The sequence below is a fragment of the Phocoena phocoena genome, chromosome 3, assembly GCF_963924675.1.
Source record: "Phocoena phocoena chromosome 3, mPhoPho1.1, whole genome shotgun sequence".
Classification (NCBI taxonomy): domain Eukaryota; kingdom Metazoa; phylum Chordata; class Mammalia; order Artiodactyla; family Phocoenidae; genus Phocoena; species Phocoena phocoena.
Window position 1 is genome coordinate 43,023,584 of NC_089221.1, and position 18,793 is coordinate 43,042,376.

Genomic DNA, 18,793 nt, shown 5'->3' on the forward strand with positions numbered 1-18,793 from the left:
ATTACCCCATTTAAGAATCAGATTCTATGCATAGTAAACTCATACTCACCCATAAATAAATATAGCTTTCCATCTTCTACAAGTGAATATTTATAATGGTTCAAAAGAGAATAAGTGATATATAACTCATTGCTTCCACAAACTAAACACACCAGAACACTTCTCCATCCTTTTACCAGAGACAGGAAAAGACAACATAAGATCATTGTCGCACAACATCTTCTTCAACTTCCCTTTACACAAATAATAAGGACCTCGAAACCATAATATAAATGCTAACAACTGTTTTAGAAAGATTGGTGATGGAGTGTCCAGCAAAACTGAGAAACTATGGTTAAAAACTTTTTTACACGTTAAGGGAACTCTTCCAGTGAAAACTACACAAATGCCTCCAGGAAAAATTTTTGTTTTAAGTTTCATCCATGGTGTAGCATAGATTGGTATTTTGTTCCTTTTTATTGCAGAATAGTATTCCATTATATGTATATAAAACATATCAGGTGCCCAGGAAAGAGTGGCATCCGTAATCACAGTCTTAAGAATCCATAATCACAGTCTTAAGAATGCAGGAAACTTAAGGAAGATGTAAAAATAATTGCTATTTCTCTCAACATTAAGGGACATTATAATTCAACTAGAGAAAGATCTCAGAGATTTCTCTAATAAAGAAGCAATTATTCAATTCAATTATTTAACAATTAACTGAGTTCCTACTGCTCTGTACAAGGCACAGGCTTGAGTTGGGAAGGGACTGCAGGTAATGGCACGGGTCTTACCGTGGTCAAATTCTGGATTTATTTTGAAAGTAGCATCAACGGTATTTACTGATAGATGGACTGGATATGAGTGTGAGAAATGAGGAGTCAATAATGATCCTAAGATTTTCGATTTGGGAGACCAAAAGTTTAAAGTTGGATTAACTGAGATGAGGAAGACTAGAGACTGAATAGGGGGAGCAAGGAATAAATCCAAGAGTTCATACTTGGATGCATCAAGTTTGAGTTGCCTATTAGTAGAGATGTCAGGGAGGCAGCTGGATGTAAGGTTCACTAGGGAAAAGGTCCAGGCTGAAGATATAAATTTAACATAGAGGTGGTATTAGAGCCATGAAACTGGATGAGATCACCAAAGAATGAGTATAGAGGAGAAAAGAGGACCCAAGGACTGATACCTGGAGAACTGCAAAATTAAAAGGTCAGGAAGAAGAGAAGGAAGTTGCAAAGTAGAATGAGAAAAAGCAGCCACTAAAGTAGAATTAAAACCAGGAGAGTATAGAAAACCCCAAGAAATCTATCCCAAAACTCCTAGAACTAATAAGTGTGTGTAGCAAGATCATAGGATATAAGGTCAACCCATAAAAATCAATCATACTTCTATATAGTAGCAATGAACAATTGGAAACCAAAATTAAAAACATAATACCATTTATAATAGTTCAGAAAACTGCAATATTTAGGTATAAACCTAATAAAATATAGGATCTGTATGCTGAAAACTACAAAACAGTGGTGAAAAAAATCAAAGACCTAAATAAATGAAAAGATATATCATCTTCATGGACTGGAATATTTAACAAAGTAAAGATGTCAATTCTGCCCAAATTGATCTACAGCTTTTAATGCAATTCTTATCAAAATTCCAGCCAGGTTTTTTCATAGATAGATTGATTCTAAAATTTATGTGGGAAAGCAAGGGAACTAGACAGCTAAAGCAAATTTGAAAAAGAATAATAAACTTGAAGGAATAATACTTCCTGAATTTTTTTTTAGAAAAATGTACTATATTTTATTTTTTCCCATTTGATTTTAAGCTACTCAGTATATCTTTTCTTACCACCAATATACAACTACAGTAATCAAGAGAGTGTGGTATAAGAGGAAGGAAAGACATATAGTATATCAATGAAGCAAGAACAGAGTCCAGAAATAGACCCACAAGAGGACAGCCAACTAATTTTTTTTATTTTTTACAAAAGTACAAAAGCAACTCAATGGAGAAAGAAGAGTCGTTTTAGCAAATGATGTTGGAACAATTGGTCACCCATACAGACACACACACAAAAAAGATGAACCTTGACCTAAACCTCACCCATCATGCAAAACTCAACACAACATGGATCACAGAGATAAGCAGAACACAGAAAATTATAAAACTCTTCGAAGAAAATATAGAAAAAAGTCTTTGTAATAGGGTTAGGTGAAGAATTCTTAGACATAACACCAAAAGCAGAGTCTATAAAAGACAAAAATGTATATTCATAAACTTGATTCATCAAAACCAAAAACATGTGCTCTCAAAAGATACTTTCAAGAAAATGAAAAGATAAGCTACAGACTGGTAAAAAAAAAATACTTGCAAATCTCATATTCAACAAAAGACTTTCTATACCAGAATATATGAAGATCTCCCTAAACTACAGAGTTCCAAAAAATCTAATCCGAAAATGAGCAAAGACTTGAACATACGCTTCACCAAAGAGGTATGCATGGATAGCAAGCAAGCACATGAAAAGATGTTCAACATCAGTAGCCATTACAGAAAAGAAAATGAAAACCCTAATGAGATATTACTACACACTTACAGATGGTAAAAATAAAAAATACTGACAATACTAGTGCTGGTGAAGATGCAGAACATTATATACTGCTGGTGAGAATACAAAATGGTTCAACCACTCTGGAAAACAGTTTGGCAGTTTCTTATAAATTTAAACATATATTTACCAAAAGACCTAGAAATCCTATTACTGGCTATCTACCCTGGAAAAATTAAAACTTGTATTCACCCAAAAACCTGTAGACACATGTTCATAGAGCTTTATTTGTAACAGTCAAAAACTGGAAATAACCTACATGTCCTTCACAAACAGATAAGTAAGCTGTGATACATCCATATATCAGAACACTACTCAATAGAAAAGAAAAAACCAACACATCATTGATGCACTCAACAACTTGGATAGATCTCAAGGGTATAACTCCAAGGGGAGTTTAAAAAGTCCATTTAAAAAGGATAAATATTGTATGAATCCATTTATATAACATACTTGATAGAATTATAGTAGGTATACTAGAGAGTAGGTTAGTGGTTGCCAAGGGTTAGGGATTGGGGGAGGATGTGACACAGAGAGATGGTAGGAGGGAGTTTTCATAAGGTGATGAACAATTCTGAACCCTGACTGTGGTAATGGTTATATGAATCTATACAAGTGATAAATTTCACAGAATTATACACATACACAAAAAGAGTGCATGTAAAAACTGGTGATATCTGAATAAGGTCTGTATTCTGGTTAACAGTACTGATGATTTAACCATTGTTACGTAAGATGTCATCTTTGGGGGGAGCTGTGTGATGGGTACATGGGAACTCTGAACTATTTTTTCAACTTCTATGAGTCTACAATTTTTTCAAAATAAAACATTTCTAAATGTTTTATTATGGTGCTGAGAGATTCAAGTAAGACTGAAGAGCACTGGATTTAACAACTTGGAAATTGCTGGTGATTGACAGGAACTATTTGCATAAAGGTGGTGATTATAGAGTAGAATGCTTAAAATTCAGATTATGGAGGGGTTTAAGTTATTAGAAATGGCATCAACTAGGATATGACATGGGAGGTAAATGGCTGAGGCAGACAAAGGACAGGATCTCTGAGGTAGAAAAGTTAAGGGAACTGAAAATTTCTTATTAAACTGGAGGGGGAAGAGCAGTTTATTCTTAAAAAATTCCCAAGGAAGCTACTGAAGTATATCAAGTACAATAAACGACCATGCATTCTTCTAGAGTTGCTTTAAGGTCCAGAGAAAAGCATATTTAAGCCCAAAATGAGCAGTAAAGATAGACAATGAGAAAAGATCAAGGAAAGAAGTACAAGCAAAGCATTAGACTCCTGCATAAATGACGGATAACTGGCAGTGCCTTTCTCCAAAGTATACCAAAGTGGTTTACTATACTGGGAGTTAAATCAGTGAACTCTCTTCTTAAGAACAAGGACAGGGCTTCCCTGGTGGCGCAGTGGTTGACAGTCCACCTGCCGATACAGGGGACATGGGTTCGTGCCCTGGTCCGGGAAGATCCCACATGCCGCGGAGTGGCTAGGCCCGTGAGCCATGGCCGCTGAGCCTGCGCGTCCGGAGCAAGAACAAGGACAGACTTTGAGATAGGTTAGGTGTTGGCATCAATGAAACAAACCCTCTTCTCATGGCTTTCTGATAAACCAAAAAGCATCCTTTTTATAGTTAGAGGAATATATATGAACAGAACATTGCATAATGTCATACTGAATTTCAGGAGTAGAGCTAAGAAACAAGATTCAAATTCAGATTTTCCCTCAACGAGTCTAGATCATGATTCAGAAATTCTTCTAGGTGATAAAGTCAACCTAGACAGATAAGCTCCACTACATGCTTTGGTGGCTGCTATCACACTAACCCAAGTTTCCCACCACTCTTCTCTAATCTAATCTTCACCACCTAGACTCAAATTCACAACTTTTAACTGATAAAAGAAAACCAAAAGAGTTTACTGGATTTACCTACTTTCCATCAAAAGAGACCCACACCACACTGAAAACAATAAGGGACTGTCAAAAAGAATGTGAACAACAGAGGACGCAGACTTGGTGGGGTTAAAATCCCAACTTGGCCTCTTAGTAGCTATAAAAGAGAAATACCTGCCAACCTCAGAGAGTTGTTATGAGGAAAGAATCTATAACACAGAAGCACCTCAGACACAAAAGACACTCAATAAATGATAGAACAAACACAGCCTTCCATTTACCATATATGCAAAAATTCTAAACCAATGAGTACCCAATTATAATCTTTTCTTAGAGAGTAAACAAAATTTTACAGTAAACAAAATGGGTGCCTTTGCAGTTGCTCTTTCCATCTCCTTGTCCAGTGATTTTTCTTACTGGGTCCCACAAAGCAGTTACTCTCCACATTGGAAACAGGAAATCTGCTGCTAAAATTACACAAGGGCATACTCCCCCAAGTTACAGAGAAATTAACTTGTCAGAAATTTCATTTTTTCTCTCAAATTTTGATGGCTTCTAAAAGGATGCCTTTAAGTGTATCAGAAGATTAATACTCAAGTATAAGAATATATTCGATTGAAAATATATACAATCCCACATATTCTACCAAGAAAATCAGTGAATCACTAGACCATTCTCCCCACTCTTATTGTCCTGCCAGTGACCTCTGCTTATATTTCCCTAGATTTAACAAGATCCCAAATCTAACCTCCTCTCACACTCACCCAGCCCTCTAAGCCAAGACAGCCTTCGGAAAGTCTGATTAAAAAGATTCCTCACTGCTGTTACCTACCCTGATGCCAGAGATGCAGCAACTGGGACCTGCCTTCTGAAAGTAGGTTACCTTTCTGAACCACACTCTGAACTGGTGTTGACTGTTCGTAGTCCAAAAACAGGTGTAAAAACACAAAAATTTTTCTTTCTACAGGTAAACAGAATTTCATTTCTTGTCGTGTTAGAAACACAGGTTCATGATAAAGCAGTAAACTGCCATTTTTAAAATGCTATCTCGTTCTCATTCTAAATATGGAAGCTTAAAGATAATTGACAGAAATGGTGGAGACCCTTTTAAAATTCTTATTTAAAGATGGAGCCCACAATAATTTGGCTAGAGTAGAATATTAAAGCCAGATATGAAATATAAGCTATTTGTAGCTACAGGGAAAGACCAAAATGTTCTTTACAGGATAATATTTTTGCTCATACTTCACAGTTACTGAATAAGGTAATATTCAAAAATCACTGTACTGCATTGGACATGTTCATCTTTTATGGCTTACATCACTAACCCTGCACTCCAATCACAAATGAGTTCGTTTCACATAAACAGTTCTAAGCCTACACTTTTAACCATAGGTCCTGCTTCTCAACCAAAACTAAACTTAGGATTTTCAAATATTTGTTTAAAGTAACCACATAACATGACTAAGAAATAAATAATTTTAAATCAGCTTTCATTAAAAGGCCCATAATCCCTTATTCTAAAACCCAAAGCCCTCAAAATCCTAGTTCTTTCATGATATTTGGCACCAAAGCCTAACCTGAACTTATCTAATGGCAAAACTTAACCTGAACAAATGAAGGAATGACCCCAGCCTTTATTTACCCCACTTATTTTTACTAGTCTTATTTCACTACATAAAAATTAGTGTCTTTGATTACAAGGTACTGTCCTAGACCCTGCTGAGGGCATTACATAAAGTGTATGAATCATATAACCTTTCAAAAATTCAGAAAGTTCTGGCTCCAAGAGTTCCGGGTAATGGACTGTGAACCTGTACTTAGATAAAATCTTCACTGTTAAAAGATGCTAAACTCAACCTATTATTTTTCAGAAAGCCAAAAAATTTGTAATGTATTATATAGATCTACTATATAATAAAACTTGAAATGGTAATGGTCCCTTACATAAAATGAACTAAATATATCCCACACGTATATTTTCTTAATTATAGGACTATAACAAGATTTCAGTTGCCTGGTTTTTTTTTTTCATTATAAAAACTGAAAGCTTGCACTGAATTTTTAAGTACTATCATGTTTTCTAAATTTAAGTCTTCACTAGATATTAAGTCTTATACGTTAAAAGTATTTTATTTACTTAACTATCAACCAAGTTTGCACTTTTCCTTTGGCAAGAACCAATGATCTCAAGGCAAAACAAATACTCTCATAAAATGAGTTAACAAATAAATTATATGAAGCAAAGCCCTGAAATTTTACTCTTTACATCTTATCAAGTAATCCTATTCGTAGCAACAAATGTATAAATTATTCACTATGAGGATAATCATCATTACTAATACTATTTAGACAAAGAGCACTGACATCTCACCAGACTTTGTGAGCAAATTTTTTTTCTTTTCAAAATTTTTAACATTAATATACTTTATTTCTTAAAGTAATTTTAGGTTTATTAAAAAAACTGAGCAGAGAGTAAAAGATACACTCCCTCTCCATAACTACCACCCTTAATTTCCTCTATCATGATTTTCATTGGTGTGGTATATTTGTTATAACTGATGAACCAATATTGATACATTATTATTAACTCCATAGTTTACATTAAGGGCTATTCTTCATGTTGTACAGTTCTATAGGTTTTGACAAATACATAATGTCATGCATCCATCATTACCATATCATACAGAATAGTTTCACTTCCCTAAAAATCCTCTGTACCCCAACTGTTCATTCCTCCTCTGTCCTCCAACCCCTAGTAACCACTGATCTTTTTACTATCTCCATAGTGTTGCCTTTTCCAGAATGTCATATGGCTGTAATCATACACTAGGTAGTCTTTTCAGATTGGCTTCTTTCATTTAGCAATATGTGTTTAAGGTTCTTCCATGTGTTTTTATGGCTAGATAGCTGATTTATTTTTAGCTGAATTATATTCCATTGTATGGATGTACCAGAGCTTATCCATTCACCTACTGAAGGACATCTCAGTAGCTTCCAAGCTTTGGCAATTATGAATAAAGCCGCTATAAACATCATGTGCTGGTTTTTTTTTTTTTTTTTTTTTTCCTGTACGCGGGCCTCTCACTGTTGTGGCCTCTCCCGTTGCGGAGCACAGGCTCCGGACGCGCAGGCTCAGCGGCCATGGCTCACGGGCCCAGCCGCTCCGCGGCATGTGGGATCTTCCCGGACCGGGGCACGAACCCGTGTCCCCTGCATCGGCAGGCGGACTCTCAACCACTGCGCCACCAGGGAAGCCCCATGTGCTGGTTTTTATGTGGACATAACTTTTCAACTCATTTGGGTAAATACCTAGGAGCTTCAATGCTAGGTCCTATGGTAAGGCTATGTTTAGTTTTGTAAAAAACTGCCAGTATTACAAAGTGGCTTTACCATTTTACATTCCCACCAGCAGTGACTGAGAACTTCTGTTGCTCCACATCCTCACAGCATTTGGTGTTGTCAGTGTTTCAAATTTTAGCCATTCTGGATACAAAAACAAGACCCATATATATGCTGTCTACAACAGAACCACTTCAGACCTAGAGACACATACAGACTGAAAGTGAGGGGATGGAAAAAGATATTCCATGCAAATGGAAATCAAAAGAAAGCTAGAGTAGCAACACTCATATCAGATAAAATAGACATTAAAATAAAGAATGTTACAAGAGACAAGGAAGGACACTACATAATGATCAAGGGATCAATCCAAGAAGAAAATATAACAATTAAAAATATATATGCACCCAACATAGGAGCACCTCAATACATAAGGCAAATACTAACAGCCATAAAAGGGGAAATCGACAGAAACACATTCATAGTAGGGGACTTTAACACCCCACTTTCACCAATGGACAGATCATCCAAAATGAAAATAAATAAGGAAACACAAGCTTTAAATGATACATTAAACAAGATGGACTTAATTGATATTTATAGGACACTCCTTCCAAAAACAACAGAATACACATTTTTCTCAAGTGCTCATGGAACATTCTCCAGGATATATCATATCTTGGGTCACAAATCAAGCCTTGGTAAATTTAAGAAAATTGAAATTGTATCAACTATCTTTTCCAACCACAACGCTATAAGACTAGATATCAATTACAGGAGAAGATCTGTAAAAAAATACAAACACATGGAGGTTAAACAATACACTACTTAATAACGAAGTGATCACTGAAGAAATCAAAGAGGAATCAAAAAATACCTAGAAACAAATGACAATGGAGACACAATGACCCAAAACCTATGGGATGCAGCAAAAGCAGTTCTAAGAGGGAAGTTTATAGCAATAAAATCCTACCTTAAGAAACAGGAAACATCTCGAATAAACAACCTAACCTTGCACCTAAAGCAATTAGAGAAAGAAGAACAAAAAAACCCCAAAGTTAGCAGAAGGAAAGAAATCATAAAGATCAGATCAGAAATAAATGAAAAAGAAATGAAAGAAACAAGAGCAAAGATCCATAAAACTAAAAGCTGGTTCTTTGAGAAGATAAACAAAATAGATAAACCATTAGCCAGATGCATCAAGAAAAAGAGGGAGAAGACTCAAATCAATAGAATTAGAAATGAAAAAGGAGAACTAACAACTGACACTGCAGAAATACAAAAGATCATGGGAGATTACTACAAGCAACTCTATGCCAATAAAACGGAACACCTGGAAGAAATGGACAAATTCTTGGAAATGAACAATGTGCCAAGACTGAATCAGGAAAAAACAGAAAATATGAGCAGACCAATCACAAGCAGTGAAATTGAAACTGTGATTTAAAATCTTCCAAAAAACAAAAGCCCAGGACCAGGTGGCTTCACAGGCGAATTCTATCAAACATTTAGAGAAGAGCTAACACCTATCCTTCTCAAAATCTTCCAAAATATAGCAGAGGGAGGAACACTCCCAAACTCATCTACGAGGCCACCATCATCCTGATACCAAAACCAGACAAAGATGTTACAAAGAAAGAAAACTACAGGCTAATATCACTGATGAACAAAGAGGGAAAAATCCTCAACAAAATACTAGCAAACAGAATCCAACAGCACATTAAAAGGATCATACACCATGATTAAGTGGGGTTTATTCCAGGAATGCAAGGATTCTTCAATATATGCAAATCAATCAACGTGATACACCATATGTACAAATTGAAGGAGAAAAACCATAGGATCATCTCAATAGATGCAGAGAAGGCTTTCGACAAAATTCAACACCCATTTATGATAAAAAACCTGCAGAAAGTAAGCATAGAGGGAACTTTGCTCAACATAATAAAGGCCATATATGACAAACCCACAGCCAACATCATCCTCAATGGTGAATATCTGAAAGCATTTCCACTAAGATCAGGAACACGACAAGGTTGCCCACTCTCACAACTCTTATTCAACATGGTTTTGGAAGTTTTACGCACAGCAATCAGAAAAGAAAAGGAAATAAAAGGAATCCAAATCGGAAAAGAAGATGTAAAGCTGTCACTGTTTGCAGATGACATGATACTATACATAGAGAATCCTAAAGATGCTACCAGAAAACTACTAGAGCTAATCAATGAATTTGGTAAAGTAGCAGGATACAAAATTAATGCACAGAAATTTCTGGCATTCCTATGCACTAATGATGAAAAATCTGAAAGTGAAACCAAGAAAACACTCCCATTTACCACTGCAACAAAAAGAATAAAATATCTAGGAATAAACCTACCTAAGGAGACAAAAGACCTATATGCAGAAAATTATAAGATACTGATGAAAGAAATTAAAGATGATACAAATAGATGGAGAGATATACCATGTTCTTGGATTGGAAGAATCAATATTGTGAAAACGACTCTACTACCCAAAGCAATCTACAGATTCAATGCAATCCCTATCAAACTACCAATGGCATTTTTCACAGAATTAGAACAAAAAATTTCACAATTTGTATGGAAACACAAAAGACCCCAAAGAACCAAAGCAATCTTGAGAACGAAAAACAGAGCTGGAGGATTCAGGCTCCCTGACTTCAGACTATACTACAAAGCTACAGTAATCAAGACTGTATGGTACTGGCACAAAAACAGAAATATAGATCAATGGAACAGGAGAGAAAGCCCAGAGATAAAACCACACACATATGGTCACCTTATCTTTCATAAAAGAGGCAGGAATGTACAGTGGAGAAAGGACAGCCTCTTCAATAAGTGGTGCTGGGAAAACTGGACAGGTACATGTAAAAATATGAGATTAGATCACTCCCTAACACCATACACAAAAATAAGCTCAAAATGGGTTAAAAACCTAAATGTAAGGCCAGAAACTATCAAACTCTTAGAGGAAAACATAGGCAGAACACTCTATGACACAAATCACAGCAAGATCCTTTTTGACCCACCTCCTAGAGAAATGGAAATAAAAACAAAAACAAACAAATGGGACCTAATGAAAGTTAAAAGCTTTTGCACAGCAAAGTAAACCATAAACAAGACCAAAAGACAACCCTCAGAATGGAAGAAAATATTTGCAAATGAAGCAACTGACAAAGGATTAATCTCCAAAATTTACAAGCAGCTCTTGCAGCTCAATAACAAAAAAACAAACAACCCAATCCAAAAATGGGCAGAAGACCTAAATAGACATTTCTCCAAAGAAGATATACAGACTGCCAACAAATAAATGAAAGAATGCTCAACATCATTAAACACTAGAGAAATGCAAATCAAAACTACAATGAGATACCATCTCACAGCTGTCAGAATGGCCATCATCAAAAAAATCTAGAAACAATAAGTGCTGGAGAGGGTGTGGAGAAAAGGGAACACTCTTGCAGTGCTGGTGGGAATGTGAATTGGTACAGCCACTATGGAGAGCAGTATGGAGGTTCCTTAAAAAACTACAAATAGAACTACCATATGACCCAGCAATCCCACTACTGGGCATATACCCAGAGAAAACCATAATTCAAAAAGAGTCATGTACCAAAATGTTCATTGCAGCTCTATTTACAATAGCCAGGAGATGGAAACAACCTAAGTGTCCATCATCGGATGAATGGATAAAGAAGATGTGGCACATATATACAATGGAATATTACTCAGCCATAAAAAGAAACGAAATTGAGCTACTTCTAATGAGGTGGATGGACCTAGAGTCTGTCATACAGAGTGAAGTAAGTCAGAAAGAGAGAGACAAATACCATATGCTAACACATATATATGGAATTTAAGAAAAAAAAATGTCATGAAGAACCTAGGGGTAAGACAGGAATAAAGACACAGACCTACTAGAGAATGGACTTGAGGATATGGGGAGGGGGAAGGGTAAGCTGTGACAAAGTGAGAGAGTGGCATGGACATATATACACTACCAAACGTAAAATAGATAGCTAGTGGGAAGCAGCCGCATAGCACAGGGAGATCAGCTCAGCACTTTGTGACCACCTAGAGGGGTGCGATAGGGAGGGTGGGAGGGAGGGACATACAGGAGAGTAGAGATATGGGAACATATGTATATGTATAACTGATTCACTTTGTTATAAAGCAGAAACTAACACACCATTGTAAAGCAATTATACTCCAATAAAGATGTAAAAAAAAAAAAAGAAACATAAAAAAAAGTTTTAGCCATTCTAATAGATGTGTAGAGGAATCTCACTGTTGTTTTAACTTACAATTCCCTAATGAAGTATGATATGGGGCATCTTTTCATATGCTTATTTTCCATTTGTATATCTTCTTCACTGAGGTGTCTATTCAGACCTTTTTGCCACTTTTTGATTGGGCTTTTTGTTGTGTTTCAAGAGTTCTTTCTATATTATGGACACAAGTCTTTTATCAGATATGTGTTTTATAAATATTTTCCCCCAGTGTGTAGCTTTACACAGAGCGGAAGTTTTTAATTTTAATTAAGTACAACTTATTATTTCTCTCATGGACCATGCTTCTGGCATTGTTATCTAACAATTCACTGCCAAATCTAAGCTGCAAATTTATTTTTAATTCCAAAAATGTTCAAGGAAACAATGTCACAAGTTCAACCAATTTATTAGGACCTAAAAAAGTAGAGTATATAATACCCCCAGCTAGAGTTTTCAAAATAGTATTTATGAAAGAGGAAAATAAACTTATGAAATATTAACACAAATGCCTTCACTTCACTTTTACCTAAAGTATGACAGATGACATTCCCAAAATAAATTATACTGAGATACTCTGCCTTCAAACTCTTTGGTCCATAACAGAAAAACACAGATATTACCATGCTAGAATTTTCATGTATTCAGAGATGAAAGGTTTATTTAAAAATATATATATATATTTGGCCTATTTTATAAAAAGGAATTAATGAAAAGATAAATTTGACCTTTTTCATATATTTTAACATAACTGCATATTAATCTCATCACATCCATCAAAAATATTTTTGTTTGGTCATTTTGCCAGTTTAATATTTAACAAATTAAAAAATTATGTCACTTCTGCTTGAAAAAGTAGCAGGAGTAGGGGTGTAACTTTGAGTGCAAGTTTAGATGCTCTGTAAAAGGACTTAATTCCTGGTGGGAGGCAAAATGAACATTTTAATTTCAATTATCTTCTTTTTTTTAATAAATTTATTTATTTGTTTTTATTTTTGGCTGTATTAGGTCTTTGTTGCTGTGCACAGGTTTTCTCTAGTTGTGGTGAGCGGGGGCTACTCTTTGTTGTCGTGCGTGGGCTTCTCGTTGTCGTGGCTTCTCTTGTTGCAGAGCATGGGCTCTAGGCCTGTGGGCTTCAGTAGCTGTGGCACATGGGCTCAGTAGTTGTGGCACATGGGCTCAGAAGTTGCGGCTCGCAGGCTCTAGAGTGCAGGCTCAGCAGTTGTGGCACATGGGCTTAGTTGCTCCGCAGCATGTGGGATCTTCCCGGGCCAGGGCTCAAACCCATGTCCCCTGCATTGGCAGGCAGATTCTTAACTGCTGCGCCACCAAGGAAGCCCTCAATTATCTTCTTATCACATATAATTCACTGATAAGGCTCACTTAGTAGAAAGAGATTTTAGGGCTTCTCAAAAATCAGAATTCCCATCCAGGAATAACATTTAACCCACTTAAATCCTGCAGATTTGTCAAGATACATGCAGTAGCAAAGTTAAAAGACAATGTCTAGTCATTTAATAGAGATGTACTCAGTGTGTGAAGCAACAGCTCTTGACCACTTAACCTTAGCAAAGGCATTCCATAACATTCCCTGAAACTACTTTTAAAAAGAAGATTTGGGGATTTCCCTGCTGGCACAGTGGTTAATAATCCTCCTGCCAATGCAGGGGACACAGGTTCGAGCCCTGGTCCAGGAAGATCCCACATGCCACGAAGCAACTAAGCCCATGCGCCACAACTACTGAGCCTGTGCTCTAGAGCCCACAAGCCACAACTACTGAGCCCATGCACCACACCTACTGAAGCCCACTCGCCTAGAGCCCGAGCTCCGCAACAAGAGAAGTCACCACAATGAGAAGCGTGCATACTGCAATGAAGAGTAGCTCCCACTCGCTGCAACTAGAGAAGCCTGTGTGCAACAGACCCAACGCAGCCATAAATAAATAAATAAATTTATTTTTTAAAAAAGAAGAAGATTTTATGAGCAGAAATTTTTTCCTATGAATCCTTTAAAAAGCCACAGCATTTAGGAAACCAGCAGTGGAATTCAGTAAGCTTGGCTAATGTGAAACTGAGCTTTAGTTTTCATTATTGGCAGTATATACTCAATATTTATATAACTTTTCTTTCCTTTAGGTTCATCCAATATACTAAAATTTATCAAAATATTTTCAAGCGTTCTGTAAAGTGGATGTACGACAAATACTTAATATACCAAATCTATACATTACCTCTTCCAACGGTAGTATAAAAAGCAGTTTTAAACAAAGAAAATGTTTGTGATTATAACAAATTACTTAAGGATGCATCTGGTACTACTTCATTTTGTGACAATTATATTAAAAAAGGGTGCTGGAATAAATACTCATATGAACTGACTGAAGCAGTACTTTCCACAACAATGTAGACAAAAAATACAGCTCCACATCGGAATAAGTAAACAAGGAAATAAAACTTTTTTCCAACCTAAGAAATTAAGCTCCATAATACCATATTTCTTTCATTCCAGTAGACACTCCCCCATATTTTAAGATATCTCTAATCAGGATATCTATTCAGTATGATAGTGTTCCATTTTTTTCCTGAAAAGCTATTTTAATGAGGTATCTGATATTAAGAGATGGCTTGGAAATCCAATATATTTCCAAAGAGTTAAGCTGAATTTTCATGGTAGTAATTATTATTAAACATAAGTGACAATCTTATTCCATTTCACATTTAATATTTTTTCATTAAATTTTTCTATCTATATTTATTAAACTCCTGTTACATACCAAGCAATGTGCTTGACACTAAGGATACAAGTGGAGCAAAACACACCATTCTTACCCTAGCAAAGCTTATTGCCTTGCCCAATTGGGGGGAAACTGGGAAAAGGCAGCACAGCACTTATGTCAACATGGAAACAAAGGAGTTAAAGTATTCAAGTGTGGGCAATAGGGCATTTTGATACCAGCTTTCTGGACCAGTACAGGAAAGGGTGGCACGAGAGACTTGTCATGCCATAAAACCCAACAAACACCAATGTCCTCCTACAGTGCAGGACTCTTATGGCCACTTTTGCCATATATAACACTTTACTTATATATTACTTTACAGCTTATAAAAATAAACATATTACTAACCCATCCATTTCTTTTTCTTCATAGCAATTTTTTATTACCATTTAAGTAGCTACTCAAAAATTTAAAAAAAAACTGGGCCTCATTTACCTCCTTTGGGACAGTCACCTAAAGAAATATGATTTTTCAAACTATATGCCAAAAACAAAGAACTTGAGAAAATCCATATATCCACAGTAAATGATCTCCCGCATCTTCCCAAATATTGCCGAATCTCAAACTTTAGAGATGCAGTATTATATAATAATTCAATCCCCAAAACTTATCCTGTATTGTCTTTTTCCTCAAACATTAACAAAGGAAGTAAAAGTGATTTTAAAAAAGTAATCTGAAAGCAATTAGAATACCAAAAATAGGGGAAAATATTTCTTCCAAGTTGTATTTTATCCTTTAAAACTGTGAATATTATCTACTTAATATAGCACACTAATAATACTTGTAGCAATAATCTACATAATAATCAATGCTAGAAAAATACTTGTGCTGAAATACAAAATCCTGGGGGTTTTTTTGTTGCATTCACACACACCACAGCAGTTGAAAAGGATAATCCAAAGTCCATTACTCTAAATTTTGGTTTAAAAGGCTATTGACATTTCTGTGTTTTTTACAATAATCACCAAGAATGATGTCGCTAAAATCCCCAATCAAAAATGGGAGAGACTTCCCTGGTGGCACAGTGGTTGAGAGTCCGCCTGCCGTTGAAGGGAACACGGGTTCGTGCCCTGGTCCGGGAAGATCCCACATGCCACGGAGCAGCTGGGCCCGTGAGCCATGGCTGCTGAGCCTGCGCGTCCGGAGCCTGTGCTCCGCAACGGGAGAGTCCAGAACAGTGAGAGGCCCACGTACCGCAAAAAAAAAAAAAAAAAAAAAGGGAGTAATCCACATCCTAGAGTAAGAGAATTTTAATAGGCAAACACTTCATACAATGGAGACATAACAGGATTTCAAATAACACATTTTTTAATGAACTTAAAGGTTTTTTTGCACATTAAGGTATGTTTACATAAATGTTCTTCCATCTGTCTATATGCTTTCCTGCACATTGTTTCATAAGGCTGGTGGCTAAAATAGAGGTTACCAGTTACCATGGAATTTACGTCTTAGGAAAAATGTAAATATTTCCTTAAACTAACCCCAAATTTTCCTTCCGTTTTACTCCTATAAAAGTGGCTTTAATCAAATTAGGATGCATAGACTGCATGTGGAAATATTTAATATATCTTGAAACATAACTAAATCCAAGTCCCCTTCACCTTCAGAATACTGTGCTAAATACATCACCAAAAAATAAAATAATAATTTGCTAGCCAAAAAAGGCAAATATGAACTGAACTCAGATATGAACTGAAAAACCAAAGAACAAGGCTATTATTCTTAGCCAATTTGGGGGCAAAATAGGGAAAGAAGCCAGTCTGTCCTACTGTGGAAATAAGGCTTCAGTTTGCTAAAACAATTTAAAAAATGTAAGTCAACTATCTGGGGAAGGCAACTGATGAGAGACAAGTTGTCAAAAGAGAAGTATAGCATGATCTCCTGGACTGCCAAGACACTCAAGGAGGTAAATCTTTATTCTGCTTCTTCTCATCCATTTCCAACTCACACAGAGAGACACAGGGCAAGGTGCAGGAATCCGAACCAAGGATAGAGAAAGTAAGCACAATATCTCAAGTGCCAACCTTAAGCTAGTTTGTGAAATTTAACCTAGAAGCAAACTGTCCAATTATTTAAAGTAATGAAACCCAATATTAACCTACAAACTGATGAATAGTACCACTTAAAAAACAGTGATATAGGGCTTTCCTGGTGGCGCAGTGGTTGAGAGTCCGCCTGCCGATGCAGGGGACGCGGGTTTGTGCCCCGGTCCGGGAAGATCCCACGTGCCGCGGAGCGGCTGGCCCGTGAGCCATGGCCGCTGAGCCTGCATGTCCGGAGCCTGTGCTCCGCAACGGGAGAGGCCGCAACAGTGAGATGCCCGCGTACCGTAAGAAAAAAAAAATAGTGATATAGTTTTGATATATTCTGAGGATCTTCTTTTGCATATGTATTTACATTCTTTCTGATGAACTGTATTCTCAAATTTAACAAATAAATCTATCTCCGTTTTTGTGGCCTCAATTTCCACTTAACATGATAAAATAAGCATAATCTTAGTTTCAGCTCTGCCATAAAATAGCTTACTGGGCTTGAGCAAGTATCTGGGCCTAAGTTTCTTCACTTGTCTACTGAAAAGTGTTGATCCAAAATTACTTAAATGAACTCTTCATTCTAAAATAATCATTCTATAATTCTTTATGATGACATCAAGTTATTTGGGGCAATATCTCCCTTTAACTGGAGAAACACTGCCCTGGACTGAAGCAGTGGCTATATTCTTTAAGCAATCATTCACCACACCAACTCTGGTGACGACAGTACTATGGATTTACCCCCACCCCAATTCGATCACTTCATAAAACCTCCAGCACAACAAACCCATCACTACCTACTTATTCATTTACTTACACAGGAAATGGGTAAACCAAGCCCCACTGTGTTGAGGACAGTGGTTGTGATGGTACTGTCATGGTACGGATACTGGATGCTGTTGTCTTTACAGAAAAAGCCTCTCTGAAATGGATATATTTGGCCCAAATTTAGAACAGCCATAGGCATGGAAGCTGTTAGGGAAGGGAAAAAAAGACACACATGGTTAAATTCAATTCACTTCATTAGGAAGTAAAGTCTACTAAATGGGATGCAAATCTCAACCGTATTTTGCCCTTTCTGAAAAAGGATCACTATTCCATTACATCCAAGAGTAAAGACTGAGGAAACCATGCATTTAGCTTGTCCACATCAGCCCCACCTTTATCAAGTTTAAATTCTCTTACTTGCCTTGACCTCTGATTTTAGGGACAATCAATAAAGGAAACCCCAAGGGAAGACAGCAACATTGGCCCATGAAAAAATAAAGTTGAGAAAACAGGAAGGTTTTGTATTTTACATGTTGTTCGTAATTCATTTTTAACTGAATTGCTCAATACATTAAATATGTTTAAGAAAAAAAGGCAAAACTCAGTAAATACATTTAATAATCAATAATACATCATAACAGCCAAATGCAGTCAAAGAGGGAAAAGATACAAAATTTTGTTTCATATTAAAATTTAAATTAATAGGGTTAAAAAAAATAGAAACTGTAAGTATATTTGATAATAAGAACAGAAATAAGTCCTTTGTTTTCCAAAGACAAATTAAAAATGGTTTTTATTAGCCCTGGTAAGGCTCCAAAATCACTTTAACAAGTTATACAGAAATAATGTTCATTTGAAATTTTTCACCCAAATAAAATGAAAGACCAAAGAGAAGTTAAATAAATTAGTAATTTCTTAGTATGTTTAAATTTACCACACTTTTAGGCTTTGTTTTATACAATTCAAACAGTCAAGCATCTACTTACTATATCCTTGATACTAGAGTATGCCAAACATAGAGGAGACAATTAGTGTAAAACGGGCACTCGGTTCAAGGGCCTAAATTGTACATGTAGCAACAGAA

At 36.2% G+C, this 18,793-nt stretch overlaps 1 protein-coding gene across 2 annotated transcripts in view; it reads right to left on the bottom strand.

The window, feature by feature from the left end:
• Positions 1-18,793, bottom strand: part of PLPP1 (phospholipid phosphatase 1) — a 119,230-nt gene that overhangs the window by 63,631 nt on the left and 36,806 nt on the right. The window contains exon 2 of one of the 2 annotated variants that reach the window (XM_065873522.1): positions 17,759-17,913. The exons of the other annotated variant lie outside the window; for it this stretch is intronic. Coding sequence (XP_065729594.1) covers positions 17,759-17,913 — 155 coding nt within the window. The remainder of the gene's footprint in view (positions 1-17,758; positions 17,914-18,793) is intronic. 2 annotated transcript variants of the gene reach the window in all.